Source organism: Populus alba, chromosome 14, assembly GCF_005239225.2.
Source record: "Populus alba chromosome 14, ASM523922v2, whole genome shotgun sequence".
NCBI lineage: Eukaryota > Viridiplantae > Streptophyta > Magnoliopsida > Malpighiales > Salicaceae > Populus > Populus alba.
Genome location: NC_133297.1, coordinates 7,304,869 through 7,319,662, shown reverse-complemented (window position 1 = coordinate 7,319,662; position 14,794 = coordinate 7,304,869). Strand labels below are relative to the sequence as shown.

General features: G+C 35.2%; 4 protein-coding genes across 7 annotated transcripts; 2 read left to right on the top strand and 2 right to left on the bottom strand.

The window, feature by feature from the left end:
- Positions 1 to 1,170: 1,170 nt before the first annotated feature.
- LOC118041549 (tubulin gamma-1 chain) lies at positions 1,171 to 6,865 on the top strand. Of its 3 annotated transcripts, none has more exons than XM_073404666.1 (13): positions 1,171 to 1,577; positions 1,790 to 1,990; positions 2,154 to 2,265; positions 2,624 to 3,024; positions 3,327 to 3,380; positions 3,454 to 3,558; positions 3,984 to 4,058; positions 4,175 to 4,219; positions 4,426 to 4,554; positions 4,843 to 4,947; positions 5,023 to 5,099; positions 5,482 to 5,521; positions 6,568 to 6,865. In XM_073404666.1, the coding sequence occupies exons 1-11, from the start codon at positions 1,449 to 1,451 to the stop codon at positions 5,089 to 5,091; spliced, it is 1,425 nt and encodes a 474-aa protein (XP_073260767.1). In that variant the 5' UTR covers positions 1,171 to 1,448; the 3' UTR covers positions 5,092 to 5,099; positions 5,482 to 5,521; positions 6,568 to 6,865. The 3 variants fall into 3 exon arrangements, with proteins under 3 accessions (XP_073260767.1, XP_034904839.1, XP_034904838.1); XM_035048948.2 differs by lacking the exon at positions 6,568 to 6,865 and adding an exon at positions 5,802 to 6,052; XM_035048947.2 differs by lacking the exon at positions 6,568 to 6,865 and having other exon boundaries at positions 5,482 to 6,052.
- Positions 6,866 to 7,734: 869 nt separating this feature from the next.
- LOC118041550 (arabinogalactan protein 20) lies at positions 7,735 to 8,564 on the top strand. The gene is made up of 2 exons (XM_035048950.2): positions 7,735 to 8,058; positions 8,333 to 8,564. Exons 1-2 carry the CDS (start codon positions 7,932 to 7,934, stop codon positions 8,434 to 8,436), a joined length of 231 nt encoding a protein of 76 aa, XP_034904841.1. The 5' UTR covers positions 7,735 to 7,931; the 3' UTR covers positions 8,437 to 8,564.
- A 754-nt stretch (positions 8,565 to 9,318) lies between these two features.
- LOC118041552 (uncharacterized) lies at positions 9,319 to 10,175 on the bottom strand. The gene is made up of 3 exons (XM_035048951.2): positions 9,958 to 10,175; positions 9,738 to 9,815; positions 9,319 to 9,628 (listed from the first exon to the last, which is right to left on the bottom strand). Exons 1-3 carry the CDS (start codon positions 10,084 to 10,086, stop codon positions 9,377 to 9,379), a joined length of 459 nt encoding a protein of 152 aa, XP_034904842.1. The 5' UTR covers positions 10,087 to 10,175; the 3' UTR covers positions 9,319 to 9,376.
- Positions 10,176 to 11,872: 1,697 nt separating this feature from the next.
- LOC118041553 (plastid division protein PDV1) lies at positions 11,873 to 13,650 on the bottom strand. 2 transcript variants are annotated; one of them, XR_004686332.2, is made up of 2 exons: positions 13,177 to 13,650; positions 11,873 to 12,747 (listed from the first exon to the last, which is right to left on the bottom strand). XR_004686332.2 is itself a non-coding variant. In XM_035048952.2 (2 exons), the coding sequence occupies exons 1-2, from the start codon at positions 13,396 to 13,398 to the stop codon at positions 12,072 to 12,074; spliced, it is 717 nt and encodes a 238-aa protein (XP_034904843.1). In that variant the 5' UTR covers positions 13,399 to 13,650; the 3' UTR covers positions 11,883 to 12,071. The 2 variants fall into 2 exon arrangements, 1 of the variants encoding a protein (XP_034904843.1); XM_035048952.2 differs by having other exon boundaries at positions 11,883 to 12,566.
- Between the last annotated feature and the right edge of the window lie 1,144 nt (positions 13,651 to 14,794).

The following is a 14,794-nucleotide window of genomic DNA, read 5'->3' as shown; positions in this document are numbered from 1 at the left end:
AGGGTAGGAGAGATGGAAATTATTGTCTTGCACTCTTTCATCCCCACCCCCTTTTTTTTTGTAAAAATCACACTTTCACCCCTTGATCTTGTGACAATTGTTTTTCTAATCCCGCGTATTTTAAAATTTGGTCTATTTACATCAAAATTAAGATTAAGCATTCTTGATAAATGAGTTGACAAATTAAGCTTCACTTTGCTTGCTACTTGCTAGCATCAGCGAACCATTTATGTACAATATTTTATCGAGAAAAGCCACTGGAGTGGTGGAGAATATTCTGCTGTTGAGCGTTGCTGCTATATAACTTGCGAATGATTTATTATTTTAATCCTAATTTTCTCTGCAAAATAGGATTAATACATCATTTATAGTGATGGAAACTAGATAGACATATAAAATTTAGGTAAAAAATTGCATCTATTCAATATAATTTTTTAGTTTAACAGAAACATATCAAACACTTAAATTAACAATTTCTCACTTATACACCTAATTATTATTAATCAAATACTTTCAAATCATTAAACATCCATCAAGCACTCTTAATCCATCTTACAATATATATATATATATAGAATTCATCATATTATCATTTACACAAATACTATTTAAATCTCCTTAACTTTACACACCTTCATATAAAGAAAATCTTAATCAATTCAAAATCTTTTTAAATAAAATTGATTTGTGTTTTTTACCTATAAATCAAGAAAATAGAATGGAATTTCAATCCTTTAGAATCAATCTGTTTCATTTCTTTCTCTGCACCTATCAACAAACAAGTAATTTTCAGGTTTGTTTTCTCAGAATTACATGAAGTTTACGTAGCAAAGTTAAAATAATTTTATTTAGATGTACTTTTAAACAAAAAATACTTTAAACCATTACCATTATCACAAGTGTTTGAGAATACCACAAATCATGTTTTTTTCAAATTAAACATTTTTTTTTACTTAAAATAAATTTTTTATATATATTATCAGATTATTTTAATATGCTGTGACTTATACTTTTATTCTCAACAAAAAAAAATACAAGAATAAAAATAATAAATTCATGTTTTTATTGCTGTTTTCAGTAATAGATTACACACCAAACACAATAACAAAAATAAACATATATTCGCTTAAAAAACCCCTGGTATTAAGCCCATACAGTGAACCAGGCCCTTGAGCTTATGCTACGCATAGGACGCACATTAACATCTACTCCTGGCGGCAGTCCAGCGAGGGTCTGAGGGAGTTGCTGCCTCACTTCAGTGTATAAAGCATTGATATTAAGCGCACGGAAAATCCAAAATTTCGGGGATTCCCTTTTTCCCTCAATTTTTTTTATTGCATCTTTTCAAAATCCTCTCCGCGCCAGATTAATCTCTCACATTTCCATCTCTCTTTCCGTCGATCCCAAAACCCTAATTTTCCCGAGAAAATAAGAAAAAGAGAGTAAAAATGCCGAGAGAGATAATCACGCTGCAAGTAGGACAATGCGGGAACCAGATCGGCATGGAGTTCTGGAAACAGCTTTGCCTCGAACACGGCATCAACAAAGATGGCATTCTCGAAGATTTCGCTACTCAGGTAGGTCTTCTGTTCTCACTCTTTATCTTTTGAAAAATTGTATTCTATTTTCTTGACCTAAATCAGGGAATTTAACTGTCTGCTTTTTATTGTTTTCCTTTTTCTGCTGTTTATTTGGAAATGTAAAATAAAAATATATAATCTGTGAACTCTAAGATGATAGTATTAATAGGAATTCGATCAATGTCTATTTGTTGAATTTGGTGATTCAGGGAGGTGATAGGAAAGACGTGTTTTTCTACCAAGCGGATGATCAGCACTACATACCACGAGCATTACTAATTGATTTGGAGCCTAGGGTCATCAATGGAATTCAAAACAGTGAATATCGAAATCTTTACAATCATGAGAACATCTTTGTTTCGGATCATGGTGGTGGTGCAGGAAATAATTGGGCCAGTGGATATCATCAGGTTTGTTGCCTGGCTGTCCCATGTGCTAGATAATTTGATTTCTTTCTTTTGGGATATTCAGGGTAAAAATGTTCTTACGTCCTTTAGAGTTTGGCAGTTAGGTTCTTATTGTCATCATCTGATTTTTGTATGATTTCTTTTTTCTTTATTTGTTACCGGTCAGGGAAAGGGTGTTGAAGAGGATATAATGGACATGATTGATAGAGAGGCAGATGGAAGTGACAGTCTTGAGGGTTTTGTTCTATGCCATTCAATTGCTGGAGGAACAGGCTCAGGTTGCTTTACTTGTCAATTTGCCATTGCCTTTTCTTGTCTATTAAAGTTTTGAAGTTTTGATGCATTTGTGTAGTACTCTCACACAAACTATATTACCGATATTTTTTGTTAGAATCTGACAAGTGGTGATGATTTGAACACTTGAATTAACGCAGTTCTGGTAAGCGTAGATTGGTTCAAAGTTAGATTGCTCTTGGTTTATAATAGATAATTTGTGAATCGTACTTGATAATATTGTGAACTTAATCAAAATGGCTGCACAATATGTGAACTTATTGTTGCTAATATATGATGGAACCCAGATAGAGCTCTTAGTTTCTGGTTTGCTTACTTGAGTGTCTGCATTATGTATTGAAGGTATGGGCTCGTATCTGCTGGAGACTTTAAATGATCGCTATAGCAAAAAGCTGGTCCAGACATACAGTGTATTTCCTAACCAGATGGAGACAAGTGATGTGGTAGTCCAACCCTATAACTCACTTTTAACACTCAAGAGACTGACTCTAAATGCAGATTGTGTTGTTGTTCTGGACAATACTGCACTGAATAGAATTGCTGTTGAGCGCCTACATTTGTCAACTCCCACATTTGCTCAAACAAACTCTTTGGTATCTACTGTTATGTCTGCTAGCACAACTACTCTGCGGTATCCAGGATATATGAACAATGACTTGGTTGGTCTTCTTGCATCTTTAATTCCAACACCAAGATGCCATTTTCTTATGACTGGATATACACCACTCACAGTGGAGCGCCAGGTAAGATTTGAACTTGATTTCTTTATGGTTCCATTTAATTTGTTCGATAATAATACTGTTTCATTAGTAGTCTTATAATTGATCATGTAAAAAATGAGTCTCAGTTAATTGATAATTAGAATCTCTTCAGTAGTTTTATGGATTTTGGTGAGACATAGTTGGATTATTTGAGATACACCAATTAGCAGCTCCATCAAATTATATTATTTTGGTTTGTCATTTCTTTATATATTTTCACTTGGCATGCTTATGCTCTTAAAGGAGGATTTGCTGATGATCTGATGCAAATAATCTAATGGCAGGCTAACGTGATTCGTAAAACTACTGTATTGGATGTTATGAGAAGACTTCTGCAGGTGAGAAATTTCATTCCTTATTGTTTAACCAAATTGTAGTTAGGTATCAAACTGACCCTTTTTTTTTTTTCAGACCAAGAATATCATGGTTTCCTCTTATGCACGAACAAAAGAAGCTAGTCAAGCAAAATACATTTCAATATTGAATATTATTCAGGGAGAAGTGGACCCTACTCAGGTAATAATTTCTTATAGTTTATGAACCTGTTAGAAGTCTCTTACTGTAGAAGACTGCTTGAAAAGATGAATGAACTTGTTAAGTTAATCACCATGAGGGCAGCACATTTGGGAAGTCAACCCTTAGCTGCTTCCATTTTTTTCTCTCCATGGCTGCCTCATAATTTGGCTTTAGTTACGTGATACTTTAGTTTCAGTAAGTTGGCTTTTTGTTAGGTCAGCCCAGCTATAGTGTCAGTGTGTTGATCCTGTTTTATCTTTCAGCTTTGTCTAGGGTCCCTTTGTGCTTGTTGCATGGTTTTGCATATCACTACATGGAGAGGCTGCTATTAATTGAGTTCTTTTTGCATATCATAAGCGCAAGCAGTTTTTTCTTTTTGCACACAAGTAAATTCATCTATATTGCATTGCCTACTCTTTTATCAGGTTCATGAAAGTTTGCAGAGGATTCGTGAAAGGAAGCTTGTTAACTTTATTGAGTGGGGCCCTGCAAGTATACAGGTCTTTTCCTATAGTACAATGAATAAAACCTTTTTCTTCATTCCATTTACTCTTTTCCTCTTCTAATCAGATTATAATATCTGCTCATGTTATATTTTTTCCTTTTCTTTTTGAAGGTTGCTTTGTCTAGAAAGTCTCCTTATGTTCAAACTGCGCACAGGGTAGGAACAAAATTTGTGCCCTTACTTTCTCTGTTTTGGTTTATTTTTCATTAGAATCTTACGATAAACATAAATCTTTCTAGAGATTAAGTTATTCAGTTTCATATGTCAATTTTGAAGATGTTGAATTTCCCATCTAATGTTTAGTGTAACTGGAATGTTATGCAAATTTTGTGAAAGAATAAATGAGCAAACTGCATTTGTAGGTAAGTGGTCTCATGCTAGCAAGCCACACCAGCATCCGCCACCTCTTCAGCAAATGTTTGAGCCAGTATGAGAAGCTGAGAAAAAAACAAGCTTTTCTTGATAACTATCGAAAATTTCCGATGTTTGCTGTAAGTTGCCTTCCTCATGTTTCTCACATGCCTCTGGTCAGTTGTCATTACATGGATTATACTATACATTCCCTGTTTTATCTTCATCTAGTAATCATGAAAAAGGAACCCGTCTTTTCGATCAGAAACATTATGGTTTTATTGTTCACAATTCTCCATTTCAGATGAGCAACATGATTTTGTTAATCTCCACTAGCCCTTTTTGGTTGGAGTGTAGAATGCTTCGAGATAAGGTGCACTAGCCTTGTAGACTGCTTTTTTATTAACTGTTGCAAAATGTTTTTTCAGGACAATGATCTCTCTGAATTCGATGAATCACGGGACATAATTGAGAGTTTAGTTGATGAATACAAAGCCTGTGAGTCCCCAGATTACATAAAATGGGGAATGGAGGTATATGACTACTGGCCCTGACTTTCCCCAGATTACATCTTATCTGTATGCTGCTGATTTTATGTTATATTGCAGGATCCGGACAACCTTTTAACAGAAGAAGGTAATGCTAAAGGAACAGTGGATCCAAAATTGGCAATTTGAATTACCAAGTAAGTTAAAAAGTTTATGCTTCTAGTAATTGCTATAATTATAGGTTCTATTTGTGTTTCCTCTCATTGAGAATTACCTCAGCGAGTTGAATTATATCCGACATATAGTTCAGTTAGATTTTTTTGCTAATTTTTTCTATATAGAATGCCTTTCTGAAGCATGTTTTTGTAACTTTAGCATGTATGAGACTGCAGGCTGTAAAATAGTACCTTTATGAATGTTCTTGCAAAATAGATTGGAAGGTCCTGTTAGCTTCTGGTAGTTTCACATTGAGTGAGTTGTTTGTGTCTTCTTTTGTTCTCGGATCCCTGTATCTTGTATTCTTGTCTCTGTTTCCTTTCTGCAAAAAGGTGACAAGCTTTGAATTTTTCTCATTTGCAGATTGTAGTTATGATGCTGAAAGCACAGTTGAAAACTGATTGTAAGTAAATATGACAAATTTATGGTTTGAGATCTTATTTTTTTTTGGGTGTGAAGATTGGTGATTTCGTGGTGTGTCGATTGCTTGGGTGTTTGATTTTGTTAGTCTTTAAAAAAAGAAAAGGAATCCCAACCCAGACCTTGCAGATTTTGAGTTTTGTTGGATCAGATTTTTCATAATCTTTCAATTATTACTAAATTTCCTGGAATCTAGAGGACAGAGACTACATTTGCAGTCAGATAATGAGATTTCCTGCTTGGATGTCTTTGATGCTTTGCAGGTGTTAATTCTATTCGGGACTAAATTTGTAGTATTGACAAGTAAAATTATTTTCGTGATTTATCACACCCTTTTTTGTGTAATATCTCAAAACATGGCATGTGAAGCATTTTCTGTGGTCCCGTCCACATGGTAGGTTGGTAATGGTCCAACAGTGTTTATTGATATGGTGGTTATCCATGCTACCGGCTGGCGTTGTGATTGTCCTGTACGGTTTGTATAAATCATGAAATTTATCTTGTGGTGTCAAAATTCCAGATGTTGTGCTTGGTGTTCCGTGCTTTCTGAATCCATTGAATGTGTTGTTATGGCGGTTTATTTCAGCAGTATTTGGCATTGTGGTTTGAAAGTATTTTTTTAAAAAAATTTAATTTATTTTACTTTAAATTAATATATATTTTTTTATAATTTTAGATTATTTTGATTGGTGTGTTGATGTTAAAAATAATTTTTAAAAAATAAAAAAATATATTATTTTAATGTGTTTTGAAATGAAAAGTAATTGATATCACACTCCTAAATACTCTTTTAATGTGATTTTGAATCACACGAGTTACAACTTGCCCATGAATGGTGTTTGCTTTCTTCAACCTGTGCATATATGACTAGCATCGGATGGATAGAAGAAGGGAAAACAGATGCATGATGATTAATTGCCGCAACCAGACTGGAAACTCTTGCCTTGAATTTTGGGCTGATTCTAAGTTTGTTATACTAACACGATAATTTTTTATTTATGCAACCATCTCCTTCGTCCTATTTCCTAGGAAGGTGAGAATATCCTGCTTGACATTATTGGTGTTGAGCATAAAAAATGAGAATACCTCAAGGTCATCATCCACGGGCATCTATGGGCGTTGTTCTTGATAGCGTAAGTTGTGTGGGCAGAACCATTTAGTGAGAGCATTTTGAATTTGAATTTTTCTGGTTCTCATCTGGAATGGCCATGGGGGCAAAGGTGAGAATGACAGAGCAGATGTGGCCAGGAAAGACAACCTGTACTAGTTGCCAAAATCATGAAAACCATCATTCGGCTCCCCAGCTGCTTCATTTTTTTCCCGAGGGCTGTGGCTTAACGAATGCAAAAATCATCATTTGAGATGTTTCACTAAGAAACTCTCTCACTGGATGAATGTGCTCGTGCTGTGAATTATACAAGTTCGATTTAGGAATACATTTCAGGAGACATTCGGCCGCTTGAGTTTAGTTCGAAGCCAACTCTACGGTTTGCCCACCCACAAATTTGTGTGGCACTATTAGCTTCTTTGACCACATACGGGCATGGTTCCCTTTCTTTCAGTGTTAATCCAAGTTGGAAAAAAAAAAACATTGTTTTCCATTTAATTGCGGTCTAGAATGTTGGATTCTTCCTACATACATTCAAGTTTTTTCGGTTTCAATTTCATATATAGTAATCCACCCATATGTAATTAATATCCTTGTCAGAATTTTCAAATTTAAGGTTGTCAGATCGAATACAAATCTGTTGTCAATTATTATTAGCTAATGAGATTCACGAGTTTTAAAAGTAATATTTTTATCCTAATTTCAAAAGTCATCTAAAATTCAAATTTCCACGCTACCACATGTAAATATTTAAAAAACCCCTCGTTATGCCTCACCAACGTTTCAAATCAAATTTTACAGATCTATGTATCTATCATAAATTCTGAAATATATATATATATATATATATATATATATAAAGTTGAAGAAATTAGCCGTTAAGTCCGTTACGAAAACAACAGAAGGGTCAAGCGACAACTCGACTGACAGGCTGTTAAAATAAAAAAAAAAGTAGAAAGGTCCGACCATCACATGGCGCATTGAAAGCAAAGCCAAATTTCTATGGACCCCGCACTCACTGCCCTCAATAGTAAACACTGCGACATGCCAATTCCGACTCTTCTTCCCAAATAGTGGCTTCCCTCTTTCCTCTCTCTCTCACACACTCACCAAGCCTTCTTTGTATTTATACTCTCCTCCCTCTATTCTCTCCTTATCCTCCTCCATCTCTCTCTCGTGAAGACGAGCACATTGTTCTTATTTCTGTTCTTCTCTCTTTGCGAAGCTAGTTGTAGCTAGACCTTTCTGCTTTTTTCTTAGATCTTAAGAGTTAGAAAGCATAGCAATGGCAGTTTGTGCTTCATTCAAGGCTTTTATTGCCGTTTTGGCTGTTGTTTCCCTTATTTTGGCTGTTGTCTCCCCTTCTGTTGAGGCCCAGTCTCCCGCTCCCGCCCCTGCACCTACCAGCGATGGTAATCTCCTCTTCTCTCCGTTGGCTTTGATTCTTGTGGATTTTTCTGCTTAGATTCAAAATTACGAAACCCATTGTAGTTTCCTTGCTACCCTCCCCTCTTCTTTTAGATTCTCCTTTTGAATCTCCGTGGGGAGAGATTCTCATAAATGCCAGAGATTCTCTTAGATGGTCCATTTAAAACCTAAACAGGGAGGGGTCTTCCATTAATTAAGCGTGATAGTAGTTCTCTTTGAATGGTTTTTTTTTATAGATTTTGCTTAATGTTTTTGCAGGGACTTCAGTCGACCAAGGAATCGCATACCTGCTGATGCTTGTGGCTCTGGTGCTCACATACCTGATTCACCCTCTAGATGCTTCATCCTACACTTTCTTTTGAATTTTCTAGGACTTGTAGAGATGGATTGTGCTCACTTATCTGGTTTCAGAAGGAATTTCTTATGAGTGATTGATTGTGTTGGCGGCATTGGTTATTAAAAGATTGATTCAATTTTATTTTTTCTCGAAGTTGCGTTTTTATTAAAGCTTTCAATTTGGTCTCTAAAATGTAAATACTACTCTACTCCATTGATATAGACCGTGGTGAGTGGCCGTAAGGAACCCACTCATCGGGCAATCCATCTCATTATTATGCGTAAAAACTTGTTTAACAGGGTAACCTTTTCTCCAGATCTTTTTGCCCATACGATCACATCCTTCCAGTCCTGTATCTGGTAGGTGTTAAAAGAGGACAAAAACAATAAAACAAATCAAGGCATAGTTGCATCACTAGAAATAATTGTCGCGTGAATAAAAATCTATCCCGGGATTCCCAGGCCCTAAGAAGGGGATTCTAATTCTTATATTCTATAGCTACCCTGTTGCCTTTTAAGCACTCAGATACTTGCCAAGTTGCCAAAGCTCACGAAATCCTTTCAATGGAGCGAGAGGATGACTCTTTTCCTTCTTCTTTTTTTAAGACAAGACAGTCAATGTCGTACGCTGCAATCACGCTTGCCAACGTTTCTTGCAAATGGGAATCACAACATTCTCAAATGACGAGCAGAATCAATGCCGAGAAACTTGGGAACCAACTCTTGCAGACAGTCCCTTCCCTCCCCCTGTTCCACAAGGAAGCTAGCAAGCAAATATCTAGAACACTTGTCAGTTAAAAAGATTTCAATCATCTTCATATCTGGCTCATGCACAAGTGGAGCCTATGATGTCAGGCAAATGTGTTCCGGGCAGACATATATCACCACCTTCTCCAAATTACCTCAGATAAATCATGGAATTAGTTGAATATTTCACATAAATGAAATAAAGAAATGGAAAATTGGCTATATGATAGTCCAGGCAGATTGTATGATATAATTGCTACCATGAAAATTCAAGGCAAGAATTGATGGTAGACGTGGAGCATTCCAGTCAGCGGGAATGGACAAGGGAAACAAAACAAAAATGATCGGACCACTTAGTTCAGATTTGAAGTAAACTGGGAGGCACGGTTTACATCTGATCGTTCCTGCGAAAATATCCCACAGATGATGCTCTCTGCAGGCGCCTATGGTGCTTTTCACGTCAGGAAACATCTGGAATAACAATTTTAGATCAGAAATTAACACTGTTCAATATGCTATATATGAGACTCCTGATTTCTCATTAAAGCCAATTACAATAAAATAGCAACAATGAGCATACCGTATTCGATTCAAAACACGCCGTTCCACTAGATAGACCTTGGTAAGGAACTCCTGCTGCCTTAGCTTGCGACCTTGTCTACGAAAATACATAATGAATAAATCATCAATTAAAACATTATCAGTCACAGAAGAAGATTTAATTAGAAAAATGAAGAGATGAGTGGTCATAAAAACAAAAAAAGGAAAAATTGGAGGAGTTGAAATAGAAAATTAGGCACCTTGGCGACATCGAGAGGATTAACAATGACGGCGGAGAGAACAGCGGCACCAGCTGCAGCGAAAGCTCTGCCTCCAAAACCTAATTCAAAATCTGATGCGACTGATTTTGATTCCTCACTGTTAATCATAAGAATATTACTACCTTCTTTCGAGATTTCTTCAATATCAACTCTTCATGTTGCTGCTGCATTTATCCATCAAGGCAAGCTCTACGTTGTTAAAATTGGAAAAATCTTGATTTTATGATCGAGGAAAATTTTTATTTTATAGGAATACCGTGAAGGCAAGCTCTACATTGCTAAAATTGGTAATATCTTTACGTACAAAAGTAACATAACATTAATCTAATCCAATAAATTTAAAGGATTATAATTTCTTTATAGAAAATCTTATAACTGGTGTAATCTAATAAAAAAAATATTTTGAATTGTTTGATTGATACAAAACTTATAATTCATTATTAATCAACTTGTTGAGATTCATAATTTTACAACAAATAATATCTGAAATTTATAAAAATATAACAATATCTAAAAGTAACGTATTATTCATTAAAATAAAAAAAAAACATTAAATCAACTAAAATAATCGCTGTAAATGGTTATGCATTTGGAGGAAATATTATAATTAATATTAGCCAATAAAAAAAGCATAGTTGTTAAAATATATATTTTTTTAATGTTTTTTTTTTTGACACGAAGTCTTATCAACAACTTCTAACCTTTATTTTTTTTCTAAATCTTGAATGATAGGGTTTTATTATACAAGAACAAGTATATTATATTTTTATTAATGAAATTGCTTATTATTTACATTAACCATTATAATTTTACGATTTATTCTTTACAATCTAAGTTTATATTATATTTTTTGTGCTATATAAAAATAAAAGGTAATTGACAGCTATGATCCCACCACCATTTGCTCCACTTTGTATTGTCCTTCTAGTCTAAATTTTATTTATTATCCATATTATATAATTTTTGCAAGTCAAGTTTGGTGTTGTAGAATGCCTTGATTTTATTTGCTAGGGAAATTAAGTTGGGGTTTGCATTGAATGGAAGGGAAAACGGAGGGGCAGTTGGTTATAAGAAAGTGAGGCGGTTTTTTAAATTTGTTTTAAATATGTCTCCTTATGAAATATTTCATGTTTTAAGTAGTACTGTTTTAATAAAAATAATATACCTACATTAATCCAATAATATCTTTTTTTTTTCAGATTAGTCCTGAGTCGATGACAACTATGGTTGGGAGGTGTGGAGACCATAATAATAGAAAATAGAAAATGACTGGCTCGCAAAGCCGCATTAGTGGACTGGACTAAAGAAAGTGACCAGGAATTCTTTGACAATCTGGACTTGGCATTGGTTTGGTCCGTACAAGGGGAGCACCGCTTAGCCCAGAAAATAAAATGCAAATCATTACATTCCGCTCTTGGAAGCAAGCTGGTCTCAAGAAATACGGATATTTTTTAAAATTAGCATATTAAAAAAAAAAATTGAATAATACTATTTAATTTTTTTTAAATGAAACAACACATTTTCTCACGTTTTAAAGCAGGAAAGATTAAAATATGTTATTTCACTGAAACATTTTGCTATTAATTTCTCCAATTGTTTTGATTTTGGGTGCTGATTCCCCTAATTTGTCCAAGAAATAGCCAACTTTCTTCTACCCAACTGAACTCCAGTCTAATTGGAAATTCCCTAAAAACATGTTTGATACCCTAACCTCGTAAAGAAAGAAAGGATGTTGCATTCTGATTGCTGTTGTGTGATTTGTTTGGCCGACGTAATTGCCGTTCAATCTTCACTATTTTATTATTTTTATGGAGGTCAGTGTTTCTAATTGTCCATCGACTAAAGTTTCCGCTGTTTTCTTTTTCTTTTTGCTTTATTTAGCACTGAAAAGAAACACGCAGTTAATTACGTGTAAAGAACAAGGTCCTAAAGGAGTAAAGCAATTTCAGAATGCATAAAAGTGGAGCACAACAACGTGATCCATGAAATTGATCCTATACGAAGTTTTATTCTCTGTTCGATTCTAAGTAGATAAAATCATATACTACTGAGGTTGAATCGAGTAGTGGTTAACCGAATTAAGCATAATAAAATCATCCCCTGCCATAAAAAACATCTAGAGGGCTGTTTGAGGGGGATAATGCTGTACTGTTTTCTTTTGTTCTTGAATATACTGGTTCAAACAGTGAAACAACTTTCCTTTGTGAACTGCAACAATGCAGCCTGCCATGGCAGAATTTTACTGTAGATGAAACGCTAGCTGAAACCAAAATCAGTTTTGCTGCAACTCCAATAGCTTTTTGCCACCTCCACTGGTTGAATAACATTCTAATCCAACAAACGACAAAACCTGCAGTTGCCAACCTCTTTTCCTCTTGAACATTGGAATCATCACCTTTGATCTTCCTTTTCTCATTCAACTTCCAGTCAAAAACAGTCTTTCCATTGCTAAAACAGGCGTTCAACTCTTCCACCACACCAAGTGGTCTTCCTTGATATCGTGCCACCTTTTCCATGAGAATCAACCAGCTTCCTTCTAATCGTGTAATTGCCTCTTGCCTATCAATCGGTTGCCATGATCGTAATCTCTGCATCATGGTATTAGGGGAAGGAAGGTAAACCTAGCAACTTCATGAGAAAAGGATATAGAGTTGTCCGCTGACATTTTGTGATTTCCAGTAAGGGAATACAAGTAACGCTACTTTGCAGTTCATTACATCAAGAAATTTCCATCAGTATTCAATCCCTGTACCTTGACGTAGTCGGGGCCTGAAAATCAATTACGTACTCCGTATGTTTATTTCTTGTGCAGTACTTCAAGTTCGAATTAAAACAAGAAATTATCGAGCAGAGCCTGGTTTTTGGCAGACTGCGCCTTTATTAATGGGACCCTGGTCTGCCTGGCTAACATTTTTTCAATAGTAGTTCAAGCTGTAACTGTTAAGTATGGTGCAATATACAACTACTATATATGAAGAATGCCTGAGGACTTGTGTGCTGTATATACAACTATCAATATTAATTACCACAGAATTTTCATTTTAGTACTTGTTGATTCGAGGCGTAATGTCTCTAACATGGGATTGAAATGTCAAATTCTGATAAATCCAAATGAAACTATCTGAAAGACTAATTTCAGCACGCTAATTCTGAGCTAGCTATCTTGAAATAAGTAGAGGAAAGGAATGATCAACGTACCTGTAAAATGACAAGCACGTTCCCTACTTCCTTCAATGAATCCTTAATGGCAATCAATCCTTCCTTCTCCTGAAATGGGGTCTCCACTATGCTATAATAACGACCATGTTCTGAACAGAACCTGCAGAAGTAGCTGTTGATGTTTTTGATTTCCTCAGCGAGCCCATCATGCAAACCCCATGCTCTCTCAATGAGAGTCTGCAGGTCCCTCCTTAATTCCATCGAAGAGGAACAGCAGAGCAATTAAAACCTTCTCTTGTAGTTTTTCCAGCAATGCTCACTAACACTTTTCAGACTTTGCCGGCTTTGGTTTTATTAGGTCTGTGGTGGGAATGGAAAGCTCGAGACTATATGATATAATGGAAACTGGAAGGCAGGCCTCTTCTTATTTTTTGTATGGTTGGCGATTCGGTTTCTTATCGAAACAAAACAGATCATACTGTTCCTTTTCCTTTTCTTCTTTTTTTGCGTGGGTTTGCTTTAAAGAGAAGTTTTGTTTGTAAGCGAGAGGCTTAGTTGTTTATACCCCACAACCTTGCTTTCCAGCACATGGCGCCAAAGCAATGCATCTGTGTCATCATTTACATATGCACTGCACCATGATATATATATATGGATGGTTAGGGCCGAAGGACCATTAGCCAAGAAATTTGCTGTGGCAGAGCGAAGTGTTCATTGGAGATCACGGAGTGTCAGGAGCAGGAGCATGCTAAAATTATGGCGTCCCATCATCGATCCCTCATCATTTAACCCGAAGATCATCCATAACATTGTTCTTTTCAAATATTTGAAACACTGGCATCTCTTAGTGAGAAGGTTACTGAGATCACTCGAAAATCAAAGGATAAAAAAGGGGTCCAATCCCATAAAGCTGGAAGCAAACTCATGACAAAATGGGATGGGCTGCACTTCATTGACAGAAAATTATGAAATCTTATTACTTACTCTCTCCCTTTACGTTTTAATCTCCGCGAGATTATCTTAGCAGTAACTGGCTCTTCGCAACGCCGTAAGGCTTGGATTCTTAATTTTTCATCACTAACATTTCTAGACAAATCCTTGAGATTAATCATATAGTTAACCAACTCCAGTAACTTCACGGGATAATTGTTATCAATCCCAAACGAGGAAGATGGACGGAACGTTAATCCATTGGATCTTGGCAACCAGACAAGCCGATGACCAATAGCTGGACCACAACTAAAAGGAAAGCGGACTTTAGAGTCGTTTAAAACAGCACGCCCATGGGCTGCGTCAGAAAATTGACGAGGCCCACATTTATAGACGCCAATAATTCGCGTCTAGCTCAGTTCACTCATATTTGAATTTTAAAAGATAGCATTTGATGATAGAAGTAATTATTTTTTAAAATCATTTTTATTTATAAATATATTAAAATAATTTTTTTTTTGATATTAATATATTAAGATCATTAAAAAAATAATTTTGAAAAAAAATAATTTTTAAAAATCTTTAAAATCACTTTTTAAACGTAAAAACAAACATAACTAAAGTGTGTTTAGCTTAAAAAACATCAAAATAATATTTTTTTATATTTTCATATGATTTTGATGTGTTGATATAAAAAAAAATAAGCTAAAAAAAATTATTTTAATAT

Bases quoted from the DNA above. Each gene is read 5' to 3' on its own strand.
- LOC118041552 (XM_035048951.2), bottom strand. From the start codon at position 10,086: ATGATTAACAGTGAGGAATCAAAATCAGTCGCATCAGATTTTGAATTA. The intron at 9,816-9,957 runs GTGCCTAATTTT...GTATTTTCGTAG, and splicing joins ATCCTCTCGATGTCGCCAAG to ACAAGGTCGCAAGCTAAGGC. The intron at 9,629-9,737 runs GTATGCTCATTG...TTGTTATTCCAG, and splicing joins CGTGTTTTGAATCGAATACG to ATGTTTCCTGACGTGAAAAG.
- LOC118041550 (XM_035048950.2), top strand. From the start codon at position 7,932: ATGGCAGTTTGTGCTTCATTCAAGGCTTTTATTGCCGTTTTGGCTGTT. The intron at 8,059-8,332 runs GTAATCTCCTCT...ATGTTTTTGCAG, and splicing joins CCCTGCACCTACCAGCGATG to GGACTTCAGTCGACCAAGGA.
- LOC118041553 (XM_035048952.2), bottom strand. From the start codon at position 13,398: ATGGAATTAAGGAGGGACCTGCAGACTCTCATTGAGAGAGCATGGGGT. The intron at 12,567-13,176 runs GTACGTTGATCA...ACCATGATGCAG, and splicing joins ACGTGCTTGTCATTTTACAG to AGATTACGATCATGGCAACC.
- LOC118041549 (XM_073404666.1), top strand. From the start codon at position 1,449: ATGCCGAGAGAGATAATCACGCTGCAAGTAGGACAATGCGGGAACCAG. The intron at 3,559-3,983 runs GTAATAATTTCT...CTCTTTTATCAG, and splicing joins GAGAAGTGGACCCTACTCAG to GTTCATGAAAGTTTGCAGAG. The intron at 4,555-4,842 runs GTAAGTTGCCTT...ATGTTTTTTCAG, and splicing joins GAAAATTTCCGATGTTTGCT to GACAATGATCTCTCTGAATT.